The sequence below is a fragment of the Zosterops lateralis genome, assembly GCF_965231275.1.
Source record: "Zosterops lateralis genome assembly, chromosome: 5".
NCBI classification, from domain to species: Eukaryota; Metazoa; Chordata; class Aves; order Passeriformes; family Zosteropidae; genus Zosterops; species Zosterops lateralis.
In genome coordinates, this window is record NC_139766.1 from 59,331,562 (window position 1) to 59,350,337 (window position 18,776).

Consider the following 18,776-nt stretch of genomic DNA (forward strand, 5'->3'; position numbering starts at 1 on the left):
AACCGTGTCCTTTGGGGAGAAAATGTCTGGTGTTAAAATAGAGTAATATATATATATATATATATATATATATATATAATATTGTCAACTGCCACTGATTTCTACTGCTGTTTTAATGTAATATTTTTGTGTGTTTTGTAAAAAATACACACATGTATTTGTTGTTATGGGAATGATCCTAATTACTTTTTTGGCAGTTTGACATCCGTCTGTATATGTTGGATGCAACATCATTTATGCATTTTCTCTGGATTGCTTTTCAAACACAGATCCTAAAGCCAAGGATTCCTACTCCAGGGAATACATGCTCATTGATATCTCAAATTGTGTCCTTATGTAGAAGTCAGTTGTTTCTTCTGACCTAATGCTGAAATGTTAAAGCTGTTCCATCTGTCCCATGTTCCTGGGCAAAAGTTGTGTCTTCTACCACTTCCCAACCCACTGTTTGTTCACAGGACAATAATGAGATATTACCAGTATGACACTTACCCCTAGAAAAAGGAAAGGCATTAGTGTGTAAATACTGAATTTTTACTGGGTCTGTGATAACATCCAGAAACTTCACTGCCTTGGTGAAGGGCTATATGATCTCTGTGGCTGCAGGTGCACCAGTGCTATATAAAAACTGCTTTAATTACGCCTACTACATGTAAAAATTTTTCTTTTATTTCTTTGTATCTCTTGCATTTAAGCAACATGGTGCAGAAGTGTTTTTTCTTCTCTGGAGAAAGCGTTTTGGACAAATAATACTTGAAAAGTAAGAGTTAATTTTTACTTTTTTAAAATTATGGCTTTTATTTTTTTTTCTTTCAGATTTTTCATTTTTCAGTATTTTAAGGTCTAGTATTCCAGTTCTTGGCCCTGCACTTTGAATTTAGACATAACTAGTCAGTACTGCTAGAAAAGTCTTCCTGGAGCCCTGATTAAAGGATTTTAATAAAGTAATTAAAATACTAGTTAGGTTAATTTCTTTCTTTGGCCTGTGTTTGTTGCTTCGTAGCATTATGGAATTTGGAAATAATCATGTAAGCATTATCACTCATCTAAAAACTGGAGCCAGATTTTTTTCTATTTGCTTTTGAAGAGATTCTAGTGTTAATTTTCTGAACTGTTTGCAAAGCTGCATAATATTCTGATTTATTTTCTTTGGTTTATTTTATATTTATTGCCAAATGTCATGTTCGTAAAATGCAAAATCCTACAATGTAGTGTCTCTGGAAATTCTCTTGGCATGTTGCATCTAAATTACTTTAAACAACTCTATCTGATTGCTGTTTTTAAAAAGAACTGAATAATTACGATCCTGAATTCCAACAATATACACAGGTTTGCTGGAAAGAGGAGTAGATAAAGCATATGTTTACATGACTTTGACAATAAATGGTCTCCCTATACAGTTTGCAAATAGCAATTGTAATTTCATGTTAATAAGATGCAGGAAAATGTGCTGAAGGAACAGTGCTTTGCTGCTTTTGTCACAGTTTCATCAAACTGATTTTGTCAGCACTGGAGCATAACCCTTGCCACATCAGTTTGAGTGCTCATTAGGCAGCCGATTTGTCTGAATCCTCATTAATTTGATTAACTCATTTACTTATGGATGATGACATGTTATGTGGTACAGGAATGGTGGTTAGAGACTGGAATCAAGACTCTCGTTGACTTTGTTAGTATTCAGTTGTTCATTTGTTTCTGCAATAAACCGCTGCATTTGAGCACTGCAGCAACAGTAATTTACATTTTGCAGAAGTGTGGCATCAGCTGAAGGGCTGAACTTACATTGTGTAAACTTGCACCTCTGTCAGTCAACTGCAGACAGCAGTTTAGGAGCTTTGTAGGTTTATAGCCTGCTCCAATCCCCTATTTATTTCACTTGGGTGCTGGACTTTCTCTTAAGAACCTAAACAGCTCTCTGGAACATCTGGTTTAATGTAAATTAAATAACAAAAGGGAAACGAGTAAAAAATATCCTCAGTTAACACATTCAGAAGAGGAAGATGTTGTTAGGCAGGGATACTTAAAGCACTTTTCTGAAAGATAGGTTTCAGAAAAATGGAGAAAAGAAATCAGTCAATGATGTAGAGCAAATTCCATGTATTCACAGTTTAGAAATTTGTATTTTTACAGTTTGATATGTTGATATGCCTTTAAGGTGCTGACTGTGTGCTGGTTTGGGATGCCAGCCACTATTTTGGTAGTCATATGTGAAACTAGAAAAGAAAATTTAAGCATGCAGGGTTTAGCAAAAAAGAAAATATTTTAGTTGAATTAAGTGACTCTGCATTTGAGTGGATGAAAAGCATATTAATTAATCTGTGTAATTTTTAGTTGAGATCAAATTCAGTTTGGGATAGGTCAGGAAACAGTGGAGTATTTCAAACTTTGTGAAAATGAAGAAGCCTGAATTCTTGAGCGGCCAAATCATTTATTTTGGTGAGAATTGCATTAGCAATTCCAGGGCTGAATGTGCTATGAACACAGAGTGGTGTGAAGATCCCCTATGCTTTGGTGAAGCACAGTGCTTTTTGTATATCTATATCTATCTATCTATCTTTTTTTTTTTTTTTTTTTTTTTTTTTTTTTTTTTTGTATTTTCTGTTTTTTACGGGGGTGCAAAACAAGCCTTCTCCTGGGTTGTGTTGGTATTGGGCAACCACAGTTTGCAAACACAGGCCAGAAATCTTTCCCTCTAAATGCAGGACCAGAAGCAGCAGTTGTCTACATGTTGGCCAAACTACAAGAAAATAAAAGCCAATACGCTTTCAAAGATGAAAGAAGAAATTAGCAACATGAAACTAGCCACTGTCTATGGTAGTGAGTCAGACTGAAACCATTCCATCTCCTTCACCCCTGCATTATTGCCCTTCTCCCTGCCCTAGGTGACTTTCTATCTGAATACCTGAATACCAGCTTTACCCCGTGGCCTCAGACATAGTCCTTGGAGAAAGGAGGGGTTGGAGTAGCAGGAGGAAGCGACTGGGGATGGATAAGATGAGGTACAACGTTTGCAGGGCAGCCACCTGCGAAAATCCTGGTGAAACTGCAGGTTGGATGGAAGGTAGTAGAGCAGGAGAGAGGAAATAGTGTTGAAATTGTTTGGGAAATAAGGCAGACTTTAAATGGACAAGAGAGGAAGAAAAGTAGGCCATTGAGGCACTGTAAAAATGATTTTACAACTTACTGTAAGTTAACTAGAGCTGTGTTTGTGCTTTGCTTTAATGTAAAGGATAGTTGTTACTTCATTTTTAAAAATCATTAGTGTGCATTTATATATACACTGTAACACTGACTATTGCAAGCTTTTTTGATAGTAAAAATTCTGTTTCCCCTGTTCAGTCTTCTTGGCCTAAAGTTAGGATTGATGATGTTCTTGGGCTTCTTGTAAGGTTAACAATAAGTTTCTCTAGAATTGAAATGAGACCAAGCATGGGAAAATACCCTGTCATTGTAACAATTGCACAGTATTTGTATTTGGTTATTTGGATATGCAGTTTTACTGAGTCAGTCTTGTTTCATTGAGAAGGTGAACAAAGTGCAGGAGATCTTCCATCCTTTCTGTAAAAAGAGATTACTGTCACTGAATTAAATAGAACTAGAATTTCAGCCACCCTTTTATTTTTTTGGAGGAAACAACTCCAAATGCATCATATTTGGGAACTTCTTTGTACTAGATGGGCTCCTTTAGAAATGGTATTTATTTTAGTTTACTAATATATGCCTGTATTTGGAAGGGTGGGAGGAGTTTATAGAAACAAATTCTTTGTCTCTTATTTCAATTTTGTAGAATCATATGATAGAATATTTGCAAAGTGCATATGGAACACAGGTGATATTCAAACAGGAGCCTGGTGATCAGAGTTAAATTACTGGGCTCTAAATTTTTCCACATCCACCTCTTTTCCTTCTTCACTTGCTCTGACAGTTACAGACCGTTTCTCTAATAGGGCTTGCATTTGAAGATAAGCCTGCATGTAAACAAATTAACTTTTCTTAAATGGAGAGCCATTTCATGTGCAATAATATGCCAATTCATAAACTATCAGAAGCATATTTTTAAAAAAAGAAAAAGATAAATGACCTATTGTATAACACTTACTATTAGGCAGACTAGATGTCCCTGTGTTCTGGGAGATAAGGCTCTTGTATTATTACACCCTAATAAAATGAGTTAATGTTTTAGTATCGAAGATAAAAGGACAGTTGGATATATTTAATAACCAAACTGAGAAACACTTAATTTTAGTTGTCTGTAGCAATATAACACAAATTCCCCTGTAAAACAAATTGCACTTTTGGAATATACTTTAATGTGCATTCGACAAAGGAGAAAATGAGGTGATTGAAGTTCAATTTGTAGCATGTTATTAACCATTTCCGCTTGACTAGATGTGTAAAAGGATAATGGATGAGGGTTTTATTATTGCCTTTCTGCTAAAATGAAGTGGTGTAAAAGATAAGGTGATGAGATTAATGAACATAAGGAAAAGGCGTAATCCATCAAACTCCAACAGGGTGATGAGATGACAGTACTTAAGATTTGCAAGGATACATGTTTTTAAAAGTGGATTTTATCAACACCGACATTTTGTTTGGGTGGAATGCTAAGAACCAGATACTTGCCAATTTCAGTTATTTTTTGGTGGGCTCAATTACTACTGTATGTTTGAAGCTTCAACAATTAATGTAACAAATTAAAGTTGTTAAGTCTATTGTTACATTTAAAATTCACATTAAACCCTCCTCCCTTTATGGTTATTAAAGGAGGATAAGCAAATACAACTTCTGTCAAGCAGGAAGGATGTTTTATTGATCAGTTTATCAGTTCTGGTGCTCCTAGATGTGTCTGAATGAGTTATTTTTAGTCTGTACTGCTGCCTCAAGTTTTGCGTCCTGGTCATTTCAGCATTTCAGTCACTGGTTTTCATGTGCTCAAGGAAGAGTGAGAAATGCTTTCCTTGCCCTGTAATAAGTTCTCAAACATGGAACTCCACAAGATTTCAACTTCCAACTCCTCAAATAGAAAATTGATTATCTTGTAGTGATAAATCTACTGAAGTTTCTAGCTGTAAATGTGTCCCTCTTTGTAGGGTGAAATATTTTTTACTTCAGATCTCAAATCTTCTTTCCTCTAACACATAGATATGTGTTAAAATTGTTACCCCCTTGAATATCTATAATGCTAGCATGTTACGGGAAGAATTGATTACAGGTATTTTACTTGTAAGTACTTCAGCTAGAGAAAACCCTTAAAGGTAGATCTTCTGCTTTTTTTTTTTTTTTTTTTTTTTTTTAAGAAAGAACATTGATTTCAACACTAAAAATCACTTAAGAGCTGAAAACCCCACCAGAAAATCAATTTTTTTCTAATGCCTTCAGTTTCCTGCTCCTTTTAAAAAACCATACACCTTTTTCAAAATGTGGAGCTGACTAGGAGAGGAGCTGCTATCCAGTTAGGGTCTTTTCCTTACCTGAAAAAAGATTTGAGAAGGGCTCCCACATCATTCTTTCAAATATGGTAAATTTATTTGATAAGAGTTGCCTATTAAAAGGCTGCCTTAAGTTAGTTTTGTAAATGAAACATGCATGAGCAGGATAAATTGCTGTATTTTTGCAAGGAACTTAGTTCTTGGCAGCCCTTAGGCCAGGATGGATAGGATATTGCTATGGGGTTAGGATTTTCTAAAGAGAAGGAGTTAAAAATACTTTTCCCTCTTGACTTCAGCATTTATGAAACACTGTTAGGTATTGGCTGGAAACTGGAGCTTTGTCAATACTCCCACATCAGAGTTGGCTTTTTCTGGCTCTTAGGAAAACTTCCAATTGTGCAAAACAGCATTGTGGGTTTGAAAGATAAATGCATAACACAGCCCAGATTAAAATTCTTCACAAGAGCTAATATTTTCACATAGACTTACTGCCCTCTCTTCTCCTGTCATCTGTAGAATTCCTTGGTAGACTTATTTTTTATTGGGCCCTCAGGAGTAGCAAGTTTTAGATTTAATACCCCAGGGGGAATGGCAAGGCAAATCATGTTGTTGGATCAATTGTTCAGCTATCCCCAGACTGCTGTCTGTGTATCTGCTACACTTGAATCACATTTTCAAGCCTTTCTTATCAATCATTTGGACTAGAAATGCAGTTTAATTTTCTATTGCATTTTTAAGCTGAAATAAGGGTTATGTTCTTGTTCTGTTACCCCAGAATCATAGATGTGGTTGTGGACCTCACATTAGCTGTGCCCCTGGCTTGCTTAATCTTGGAAAAGGGTCTTTGTTGTAGGAATGCATTAAGGCTGAATTTATGTTAAGTTTAGCATGTACTAAGATGAATATCAGCAGTTGTTGTATAAAACCTCCTCTTCACGCTGCTTTTTTTTCTTTGAAAACATGGGGCAAGTTTTAATTGGACAAATTGTTTCTGTCTTAAGGGATTCTCCCTTGCAGTCATAGGCCATAACAAAACTTTGGTCAGTGACTGATTTCAGTCAGTTCTTTCATCTGAGAAATTACTCTACTTTTACAGGAAAATAAGACAAATGTAAGAATCCAGATACAAGATATGAAGTATACTCATGTGGGACTTTGTTACAAAAAGAGCACATAGAAGATGTGTCCTTCGATAACTAAGAACAATTTCTCTATTTTGTTGCCACATCTGTATTCGGCTTTGGTTTACAGTAAATGAACCTGCAGTGACTGGAGAAGGGCTTGAGCAGTGAAGGGTTTTATAGCAGTTCTGTGCTGTCTTCTTTCTCAGCTTCTGAGGGCAAGAGGGAAGATTTGTTCAGTATTTTATACAGTCCTGGGCATCCCAAATGAGGCAAATGTATGTCAGCCCCTGCAGCTGTCCATTTTACTGGAAGGGGATTTGGTTCCTGCAGCACTGGAGAGTCTCTGCAACACAAAGATGGCATTAAGCCATTTTTGCATCCACATCCCTTTGCAAGGGGCACCTTCTGTGCCACACCTCTCACAAAACACAGCTCAGAGTCTTCTAATGTGAACGGCTGGCTTGGCAGCTCTGGAGTCTGACTTTTCTCCTTGCCTTCGAGAGGCACATCTGTTCTTCTGTGTATGGGCTTGCTTTCCATTAATGAGCTGATCAGATGCAGTCTTTCTTGATGACTGGTATTCAAGCTTCCTGCCAGATGTGTGGGGGAGTGTTTGTTTTTGTTTTGTTTCTGATGAAGGGATATGAAAGTCATCTTACAGGTCACTAATTAAAAAAAAAATCTTATTTTTTGGCATTGAAACTTACTTTTTCATTGCCCATTTGCTTTCTGCTCCTCCTTCTGCAAGATCAGATGGAAACAGCAGACACTGGACAGCTGCCAGTGTTGCAGGTGTAGTGGTTCCTTCTTGGTTGTAGCTGCTGCTTCCCCTTGCACGTGTTCTGACTGGAGAGACCTTTGCTGGATACACAGAGAAGCAGCCCATGGGAGAAGTCATATCCTGAAAGTGGTGAAATAGGCAGGTGCAGGGCACAGCAGTGAAAATCTGACATGACTATTCTCATTTGCTGTTCCAAGTACAAATTTGAAGAGACATTTTCAGCAAACATGAGCCTTATTTTCCTAAAACAGAGGCTCCCCAGGCCGGTGATCACAGCACCAGCCTGACAGAGCTCAAGAAGTGTTTAGACAACACTCTCAGGCACAGAGTGTGATTATTGGGGATATCTTGTGCAGGGCTGGGAATTGGACTTCAGTGGTCCTTGTGGGTCTCTTCCAACTCAGGATATTCTATGATTCGAAAATTAACAAAAAAAAAAAAAAAAAACAACAACAGCAACAACAACAACAAAAAAATCAATGTCTAAACACCTTTAAGAGACAGCAAACCCAAGATGGCTCCTGCATTACTTTCTGTGCCCTTCTTTGAGATGCTTGCTCCTGCTTCTCACATTTCACCATATGTAGTAAGTAATACCACTGTGGATGTGAGTCTGGCAATTGTCCTAATTTTCAGACTCTGACCTTTTTAAAGATAAACCAATAGTGTGATTAAGACTATCCTCCAAGACTTTTCTGCACTAGGAATTTTATAAAAGGCGAGGGACCAATCAGACTTTCAACTTAAAAAAACCCAAATCTACAACCTTTTTGTCATTATATCTGTATCTATATCTATCTATCTATCTATCTATCTATCTATAAAGTCTGCTTGATTCCTTTTCACTATTTTTCTGGAACTTCCATCTTTGAACAAAGGAAAGCTTTTTAGGGCTTGTTTTGAAATCCTTTGTTTTTAAGTGCAGTAGCATTACAACATCATGGTATGGTTGTAATGGTTGAGCCACTAGTCCTGTGTTTTCTTACTTCTACTAGGAAACTTTCTGTACAATTTATATTTTCAAAATATGAATTATGGTCATACTTATCACCTCAAATATATACATTGAGGGTTTTTTTTTTTTTTCCTTAATGAGAATACCAGATTCTAGAGAGTGTGCTAAAAACTTTTGAGGTTAAGATTTAAAAGAATTTTTATTTCATGACCTCCTTTTCCAGTAATAAAACATTTCCATAATGAATTCAGTCTGAATTTGTATTTCCTTTTTTGCTGGCTCACAAAGGAGATGGGAAGAGAAATTAATTGATCAGCTTTTGCAGAGGGAAAATTTGGAACATCTAAAGCTTCCTGTTTTTTTTCCTTTAGTTTTCTGCATTAATAAACTTGAAGGTGGGCTAACTAACAAGGTAGCAACAGTTGTGGTGATACAAAGTTATGCACCTGAGTAAGAGAGTTGTGAAGGACTTTTTTAAGCCATCTAGACACCTCCTTCTCAGCTGGATAGATAAAATGATGGCAAAGAGAGTTTTCCCATCTAGTTTTCCAAAATTCTGTCTCATACAGGGTAACAATCATGGAATGCACCACTCCACCATTCATTACTACAAAGTCTTAATGCTGAAAATACTTCATTTCAGCATTTTTTGTTGCAAATTCCACTATTTAGTATCATCAGCTTCTTTTGACAGCTTCTACACAGTGAGAAATCATTTCATAGAATTCTGCTCACTGATGCTTAAGCTCTCTTCTTGAGCTTTTGCGGGTAATGTCATTTTTTCAATGTATACAAAATGAAATCAAAACAAGCTTTTTTAGTATTTGCTCTGTGTCTGTTTAACTGATGCATTGACACAAGAAATCATGAAGTTGTATGATTTAATGCAGTCCACGAATACTATGCTGAGTTATTGCTAAATGATTGAAAGATTCTTGGTTATGATTTCTTGTCTGTATCATTTTACGTACCAGGTGTATGAAGTCTGTATGTGTATGAACATCAGCGCTGTAGCCAATAGCATAGACAGGTAACCCTGGCAGATGAAAAAGTGTGCCCTTCTCCAGGTGCTGTAAACCTCTGTATAAGCCTTTTGCATCTACCTCTTGAGGAGCAGATCCAACTAACTCTTAAATCAGAATGTAATTAAACCCAAGATATCAGTCAACTCCTACAAGAATCTGTGAATTCCTGCAGTTCTCGCTCCTTTTTATTGTAAATAAGTCTGCTGCCATAGTTTCCAAACACAGGTATAACTTTGTCCTTACTTTTACAGAGCTTGAACAGTCACCCAAACCTATATTAATTTTCTTCCTTTTGAACTCCCACTATATGAGGCTGCCTAATTTACCTTGCATAACTGTCTTTAACAGTCAGATGTTTCTGTTCTTTGGGTTAATTAAATGTTTTCTGATAGTGGTAATGAAGCCCTGCTCTCTAAAGCCAGCAGGGTTAATCAAGAAGGAAAAAAATATGTTTATGAGACTCAGTTGAAAGAATTAAGAGAATTGGTACTAAATTTGCTAACATTGTATGCAGATTTATTAGTCTGCTAGAGGTGTTTAGAACCAAGTAATCAAGTCAGACAAGTTCTGAAACACAGGCTCCCTCAGTAATTTTATTTCCAGCTTAGACTGGGATAATCAGGAAGAAGGTTACCTGTAATTAGTGGAAGAGCACTTTCAGAAAATCTACATTGCATGCTTTTTTCACACTGAAATATGGCTTAAGTGACAGGATAAAGGGAGAATATATAGTTGTGCATTCCTCTATTTTAATAATCTAGGAAGTACATTTCATGTCATCATATATGTAGTGATTTGTGGTCTGTGACAGTTAGACTTTATTCTTATTATTCCTATTATTTCCAAGCACATGGTGTTTTTATTTGTTCATTGTGTAGAGAGAAATGATTTCAAAACTGAATGGATCTAGAAACAGAACTAAATCCTAACAAAAGATGAAACTATTTACAGGTCCAGGGGCTTTAAGTTATTTGAGGCTAATATAAACAGCATAATGTGAAATAGGAATTTCAGTTTGTGGTAAATCTGTCTGTCCCCAGCAGCAGCTTCAGATAAAATAATTCTATCCTTCTCGAGCACATCAATTTGCTAGTCAGTGGTTCATGTATCAAAGAGCATTCTGTGAAAATATCAATATCATTGGTTAATATAAATGAAATTAATTTTTAAAGCTGGGCTAAAGGTTGACACCTGAAAAATTGCATTACTTTGCAGAAGAGAAATTTCTGTCTTCCAGTGAAATTTCAGGTCATAAGGGCAAGTAATTTTCACAATCTTCAATGGGAACCAGTGAAATATGAACTTCATTGTCACCTAGCCCCAAAGCGATAAGATAAAATGAGCTGATACATCATTTGCTGTGGTTTTATCATCTCCTTCAGTAATTGGAAGAGAAAACATAAGAGTCCTTTACCACCCCCCTCCCCAGTCCCTTCACCACCCACACCCAGGCATAAGCCATTTTGCTCTGATCAATACAAAGGTCACCGAGTATTTATTTATTTATTTATTTAATTTATTATTTTTTTTTAATGCCGGGTAAAACTGTCTAGTGGAACATTAAAGTAATGAATATGTTTAATTGAGTTTGTCACCCATGAAAATGCTGAACAGGATTGTGTAACAGACTGTGCATGCTCACTGGGGGACTGGTTGGGGAGGCTGCTGCTCGTTGCCTGTGGATTTCAGTGGCTGATTTTGTAAATATCTGAGATGTAAAGTGAACATCTTATTTGTTGTTTCTTTGAGGAATCGAAAATAAACTGATAAACAACTGTGATTTATTGAAGAGCATGTTGATATTTGTGATTATGAACAGTCTGATCTAATTCCCTGTTAATTCAGTTGTACTTAGATGTATTTAAACAAAGAGCAGAGTAAGAGCCTTTCACTGTGAATCCTGCAGCCAGGAACTAAATAATATCTGGACAGTAGAATCCAAGGATCTTCAGTTGCAAGGCTGAGGTTAAGGTAGAAATCCAGGTTTCTTGTGAACTGTGTGTCAAATTTTGTAGCCTCTGAGTGCAGTAATTTTGCCTTCCTGAGTAAAAATGACCCCAAATGACCCGTAATGTTGCTAGAATGTATTTATAAATTTTATCTTTCAACTGTAATCAAATTAGAATGTAAATTAAATGCCCTCTATTTTTATTCAGTGCTTTGTTGGGTTTTTTCCCCTTTCTCTTACACTGTAACTTGTTTAAAATTAAACAAATGTGCATCAGCTTTTTAAATAAGCTATTTTGCTTTTATTTTACTCATGGCAGTTAAGTTGGCTGGCATATTAAAGTAGTATAATTATTCAATTACTGTTTCAGTTCTATAACCCATTTGCAGGCTTAATTACTTCTAGCCTATTCACATTTTCAAGATCAATAGTACTTTTCTCTAAAAAAAAGTAAAATATACCATAACTGATTGACTTGCTTAACAGGTAAAGCAAAGTGTTCATTTAGTCTTCAGTAAAATATGACTTTTCTAATTCAGGAGGCCGCTGTAATGATGTTTTTTTGGTTTTTTTTTTAACAATTGCATGAAGACTTTTACAATAGACATTGTTTATGATCAGCATTCAAGAAGGATTTTGAAGTAAAGGTAGGATGGGGCATTTGTAGTAAAAACTAAAATGACATGATAGCTTCCAAGTAAATGAGCATTTTAATGTTGGGAAATCAGCTGATACATGACTCTAAATCGTGAGCACTTATTTATGTGTGATCTTAATCTGTGTTCAGTACTGTGCTACCTGAGTTTTCATGCCACTCTGATTTCATAATCTCCTCAAAGTAGAATTTGAATCTGGTTGTTCTTGACTCACTAATTTCTTGGGGAGTTTCCTGCAGCTGTGCAGTGTCGAGGCCATCAGCGTGAACTGAGTACAGGTTTAGACCTTCATTTCTAATACTTGAAGTAAAAGGGACTTCACGCCAAGGGGAAAGTTATTTTGTATTTTTAGTAACGTCACAATTCCTGTTCATCTGGTGTTGCCAAAGTCTAATTACAGAACAGTTCGTTTGATGAGATTTTTAGAAGTGTAGCACTTTACAATTGCCTCATTTGTTTATGTGTTTTTAAATGAAATAGTAAACAGTATAAATTGTCTTTTCTTCTGCTGTATCTTTTGAAAAAAATGAAATGTGCAGTAGATTGAGCTTCAGTCTGTGTTGAATCAACTGAAATTCTGTGAATACTTTCTCACATAGGGAAAGCAGTACTATTTCTGCAGATTAAATTAGAGATTACACTCTTATTAGTCTCTGCTCCACAACTTGTTCCAAAACTGGTGGTGACAAAAGACAGAAATGAGTTTGTTTTAACCTCAAAATATTGTACAGTGGTATGAAGAAGATAGTTTTTCTTAAATTCTGAAGTGGAGCTTTGTGTTGTGTGGTTTATGGGTGAAAACAGGCAAATGCAAAAATAGTTTTTGAAAGTTGTAATTCTGATGTCAGAAGGGATTAAAACAAAAATTAAGAATTTTGTTTACCGGAACAAAAATGCTGAATTTAATTTGAAGAACGGGTCAGTGTCTGCAACTTGGGAGTTTCTAATAATATTTTCTGAGGAATAAAAGGTCGTGCTGGATTTCCATGAGGAACACTCAGCAATACACATGAAAGAAACGCGTTTGTCTTCTGGAGCTTTCATCTGCTCTAGGTGGAGCGATGAGCAGGGGACAATGCTGTGGTTTCCACGGCAACTGCTTCACTGGCGGGCTGGACCTCTGTCTGTCTAGGGTGCTGTCAGTGTGCCCGGAGTTTCAGTGTCCCAAAGAAGGTCTGCTCCCACCTAATCCAGTTTTAATTGAACTCTAGAGGCTTTGAAGTGAGGCCGCAGAGCAGGCAGACCCTGCTCCAGCCCGGAATGGCAGCCCAGCCTCAGCTGCTTGTGGCTCCTGATGACTTTTGTTAATGAGCACTTCAGAGAATGCTTGCAGCATTGGGGGGCTGCTGGTATTTCTGGGCTGTGCTTCCAGTTCCCGCTGTAAACCTGCTCTCAGTGAGCTCGGGAGCTTCATGGTGGGTGCACAATGCAAGCCACCTCTGCTCTGTTCAAGGTGGTGCTTTTCCTTCCAGTTTTGAGGAGGTTGGAAGCAGCAAGCTCTGGGCCTCGCACAGGATTCCTGCTCTCATGGAAAATGCTCACTTCACAGGGAAAAAGTTATAATTATTTAGTGTGCTGGTTTTACTCACAGTGTCCACACAGGAAGGGTTTGAATTTGCCATGCACAGACAGAGGGGGACAAACAGGCTGTTGTGTTTTAGTTGTTACAGAAAAGTGGAGGTTACCACATTGCTGTCTGTCTGAAAAAAAATCAATCATTGCAGTTAGAAGCTTCGATTTCAAGATCATAAGATGGAAGAATACCAGCAAAAAGTACTAAGAGATTTCTGTGCATGAACAGTTACCTTTGTTACCTTTTTTGATGTTACATTCTTAGAGGATATTTATACACGTGTGACAAAAGCCAACCGCAGTGATTCGGAACGGCACCACAGAATTATACAAATCTGCCAATTAGTGTGAATGGGTGTGCAATGGCAAGTGTCAGCATGGCCCAAGCCTGTTAGTTCCCCAGTTCCAGAAATGTTTAGCACCCACTGACAATCTGTGGTCCTTTCATCACATTTCTAGAATTTTGTACTGGAATAATGATGTAGTTTTATTCCTTCTCTTTCTACATGTGTGTTTCCTGGGAGAGAAGTTGACTGTACCAGTTGTATTGAGGTGAAGATGAGGGATTAAGTAAAAAAAAAAAAAGGTGTGGGAGATGATTTGCTTTGTGTGTTCTGATCTGTGCTATCAGCTTTTGGTTTGCCAGGCTTGTTTGCTTTTAATACAGAAAACTGGTACAATATTTTATGCTGTATTCTGTAGTGCTTTTATAATGGTGCATCTGCTCTCTGTGCTACAGAAATGCAGGTTTTATTTGTCAATATATGCTGCATGCAAGGCAAAATCTTCCTTTGTTAAAAACCTGTAAACAAATGATTGGTTTCATTAACAGTCTTTGTTATGTTAAGGACTTGAATTTCAGTTTTTTGTTTTATACACCAAATATTGCTCAAGGGAAATTGTGGTAAGAGTGACGTTAACAAGGTTTGTATCTGATTCTCCTTTTCTGTGATGGGTTTCTATTAAGTACTTTATTGTTTGGTAAAATTGATAAATCTCAGATTTTCCTTCTCCTATAATTTGTTAATCTGAGGTAGAGAAGTGTCCAGTCTCTCTGTCCCTTAACACTTACATAATTAAGCTTTGAAACGAAAAGGAAAAAGTGAAGCAACAAAGAAACAAAGTGGCTGAGGGTTGAAAATGGGATTAGTTTGAATTGTGAAGGCAGGCCAAGCATCTGTGTCTGTCAGATGGGATGACAGGAATTGTAACAAGTTACTTTGACAGCCGCTTACTCCACAGAGAGATTATGCTGAGTTCATTTGCAGGTTTGTGTTTAACCTTAGCTGACAAAATGATACTTAACCTCTTATACAGCCAACCTTTCCAGTTCCAGAATTAATGAATGCTGCCTGAGCGATAAACCTAAGGAACATTTTATTTTCTTTAAAGACATTTTTTTCTTGCTTATTTGTTATAGGCCTGTTATTACAACGCTGAAGGGAGTGCAGATACATCTAATGCTACTAGAAATACATTTCAGAATATGGTTTTGTGCTTTGCTGAAGTGCTGAACATTTAATAATGCTTTTGAAACTCTGAAACTGTTATGAAAAATAGACAGTTGTCTTTAAAGGAAAAAATGCAAGCAAGTGTTTAAAATACTTGACATGAGTAGTTGAATTCAGGAGTACAAAAAATGCATTGGAGCACAATTTGAAGTTTGAGCTTATTTTAATTTTGCTGCAGGCTTTGCAGTAGTTGGTAGAATCCTTGTTTGTGGGTCAAAGCATTTCTCTTTTGCAAGGTATTACCTGTCCAGCTAACGTATTTTAAACATCCTCTCTGTCTGTTTCTCCTAGATTCTGGCATACACAGAAGGACTCCATGGAAAATGGCTCTTCTCAGAGATTCGATCTATCTTTTCCCGACGTTATCTTTTGCAAAATACAGCGCTGGAGATCTTCATGGCAAATAGAGGTACAGTGATTAAAGAAATGAAAAGTGGATGTGGGGACACCTGCATTCTGTTTGGATTTTTGGTCATGTCTGTTCTGAGATGGATTTGCCTAGATAGAGGAAGGGCTTGGATTAAATGTATCAGAATTTAAGTTATTTTTTTTTGTCATTTACTTTCTCCTTCCAAATCTTTTTTCAATGATAAATTATGATCAAGCAGGAAAACTCTGCATTATCAGTGCCTCACTTTCATTTATATCCATGTGTTTATTTGACATTCACTCCTGCTCAAGACAGTCCTACCTTTGATCTGTTATGCATGAAGGATATTTCACGTCCCTTTGGAGGGTTGATAGTTGTTAGTTGTACACACCAAGAACTGTGGAATGAAAGAATTTCACTACTGGATTAGACCAGTGACTGCTGTGCCTTCATGCTTTATTTAAAATGTAGAACATTGTTTTGGTAATGATGTTGTCCAACAGAATATTAATTGTATGCATAAAAACTTGTTGTACTCTCTGAAGTCATAAATGGCCACTGGTAAAACCATAATTAGATTGTTTTTTAGATTTTTTAGGTTGCTGTTTCGTAAATGTCATTCATATGTGTCAGACAAAATAGAAAGGTAGTATTTTGAAGACTATTTCTAGAAAATATCTAGAAAGTAAATTAGTAAATGTGTGAACCAGTTAATACATACATTTTTAAAGTAGTTCTAGACAGTCAATCTGTGCATACAGGTTCAATTACTATTCAGAAAGGAAAATAAATGTAGACCTTGTAAGATGTGCAAGAGTGAGAACTTCTGTTGAGATTCCTGTTAGTGATATATAAAAGGAGTCCTGGAAATTAAAAAAAAAAAAAAAATATATATATATATACATATATATATATATATATCTACAGCAACCTGAAGGAAACTTGTCTGATCTATTGAACTCCTGAGCTTAGGGTTGCATTGTGTTGGTTGAGAAAGCCTAAAATGTGTAAAATCATGCTGTATTTCAACTCTTGCACTCACAGTGGGTGTCATGTTCAACTTCCCTGACCAAGCAACAGTGAAGAAAGTGGTTAACTGTCTACCTCGGGTTGGTATTGGTACCATCTTTGGACTACCCCAGACCAGGTATTTTAAAATTTGAGTTAATTTTATCTGTCAGTTCTAAGAATTCTTTTTTTTTATTTCATCAAACCAGCTATCAAACATGATGTGAAGTATTCACACCTACTGGTTTACAGAACATGCAGCAGGAAACTCTTAGGGAGTATCTTGATTGTTCTTACTTTAGATTTTTTATTTTTAATAGATTTCGGTATATAGAAATGGGATTAAAATAGTTTGGGGTGTTTTCTCTTGTATCTAGTAGGTTTTTTTATGGAATCCAGAAACAAAAAATCTCTTGGATTGCAATTATAGCCACTCTGTAAGAATATTATGATTTCTATTTACAGAAACAAACTATGTTGAAAAATATTAAATGTACATTGGAGACACATTTGCTCAAAATTTCACATCCATTTCTACTGATCAACTTGTTTGCAATGTAATGGAGGTTATTAAAAAGAATCAGTTACAGTTTCCTTGACTTGTTCACCAATACCTGTAAAGAATTGTTAACTAAAACTACATGTAGAATTTTTTTTCCTCCCTAAGTGATGTGGGTTTGGTATTTACAGATGTTTTCATCATGAACAAAACAGTCTTGGGAATTTTATGATAAACTCTTCTCTGTTTGATTTATCACTCCGAGAAATGACTCTACAGTCTTCTTTCACAAACATTAGGAAATCTGGCATCAGATTCTGAAAGTTTGAGTTATTTATGACTAACTCCTCAACACTGCCCAGAATTTAAATCTCAAGAGGATAGACTTCATAATGAAATTCTATCATCTTATCATTGTTTTCCTTTGTTCTTGAGGGATTTAAAAAACCTCTCCTAAAAAGATGACTTTATTCTTATGTGAAATTCTAAAAGTATTGTAATTTTCTTATTTAATGATATTCCATCTCTCTAAATCTCCAGTAACATATTTCTGTAATACATCAAACAGTCATGGAGCAGCTGAATTTGCACAGCTGTAAAGGTTTCTGTTGGAAATTTTTCAAATCTTGACATATCCAGCTGTCAGATGCTTTAATTCTTTCATTCTTATTAGATTATAAAACTTTAAAAATGAACTTCAAGTATCCAAGTGGCAGTTTGATCTCCAGAGAAATCTAGCACAGACCTGATAGAAAGAATATGTACTACTGACATTAAAAATCAGATATGTAAAAAGGGAAAACTCACCAGGTTTTCTCATTTTTTTTCCCAATTTTCTTTGTTTTCAGACGCATTTCTTTGGCCAGTCCACGGCAGATCTTCAAAGCTTCCAATATGACCCAGCGGTGGCAACACAGAGAGATTTCCAACTTTGAATACTTGATGTTTCTAAACACTATTGCAGGTATTGCTAATTACTGTACATCCAAGTTACTGTAATAACACAGAAAAGGAGCTAATGATGGCACAGTCTCAACAGCCATAGGGCACAACTAGATTTTGCTCTTTTAATGAGTAATTTTTTCTGTGTATGATTTTGTCCTGAAGAACTTCACAGAAATTCTAAGTTTAATTTATGAGTAATTAGGTTTATGTTTATGTAAAACTGGAGAGGTATTCTGTACTAAGCTGCACTTAAAATCAGAATTTCATGACTGTTGTGAGGGGACAGGAACTATATAGACTGTCAACTATTTAGGAAAGCCTCAGAAATAGGAACTTCTTTACCTTCAGTATTCAAAGTTTTAATTTTTATAAGTACTATTCTCCCTGAATATCATAGATGCAAGAAGTTCTCTGTAGGGCTTGGAAATTCAGCCAGGGAGCAGGATACTCCTGCAGCCAATAAATACCACTGTTACAGGATGCATGGTTGGTCTCAAAAAAGGGTGCAGTGCTGGATTGCCAGTGCTGCTGTTCCAGGACACCATTAATCCAAACCCAACCCTAATTTGTATCCACTTATTTTTGTCTTAACCACTCATTCTGTAAATGTTAAGCTATATTTTGTTTAACCGATCTTACCCCATCAGCTTCTAACCAGCTGAGCTTCAGTTTACTAAGTGGACGCAAACTATTGGGTCTCATGACATCCCTTTTATTATCCAACTTACTCTCTCCTCTGAGCAACTTAGAAAATTTCTCAATTTTCAGCTGTTTTCTGTGGTATTGACAGTGGTGAAAGGTCTGTTAATTCCCTTTCAGGCTTGGCTCTTGCTAACACGATTGATATAACAAATGCCTGTGCTTGCACTAATTGCATTTTATACAAATGGTCAGTTTTGGTGCTTTCTGTAATCAGTCATCAAGTCAGAGGTGCCAGGATGCTGGCAGATTTTTAA

General features: G+C 36.3%; 1 protein-coding gene across 3 annotated transcripts in view; it reads left to right on the forward strand.

Moving 5' to 3' along the window:
• The window catches only part of LRBA (LPS responsive beige-like anchor protein), a gene marked incomplete at its 5' end in the record, with an annotated part of 363,200 nt that overhangs the window by 227,969 nt on the left and 116,455 nt on the right, over positions 1-18,776 (forward strand). For all 3 annotated transcript variants that reach the window (XM_083862452.1, XM_083862454.1, XM_083862453.1), the window contains 3 exons: positions 15,290-15,407; positions 16,413-16,515; positions 17,724-17,839. In XM_083862452.1, the coding sequence (XP_083718578.1) occupies positions 15,290-15,407; positions 16,413-16,515; positions 17,724-17,839 (337 nt within the window). The remainder of the gene's footprint in view (positions 1-15,289; positions 15,408-16,412; positions 16,516-17,723; positions 17,840-18,776) is intronic.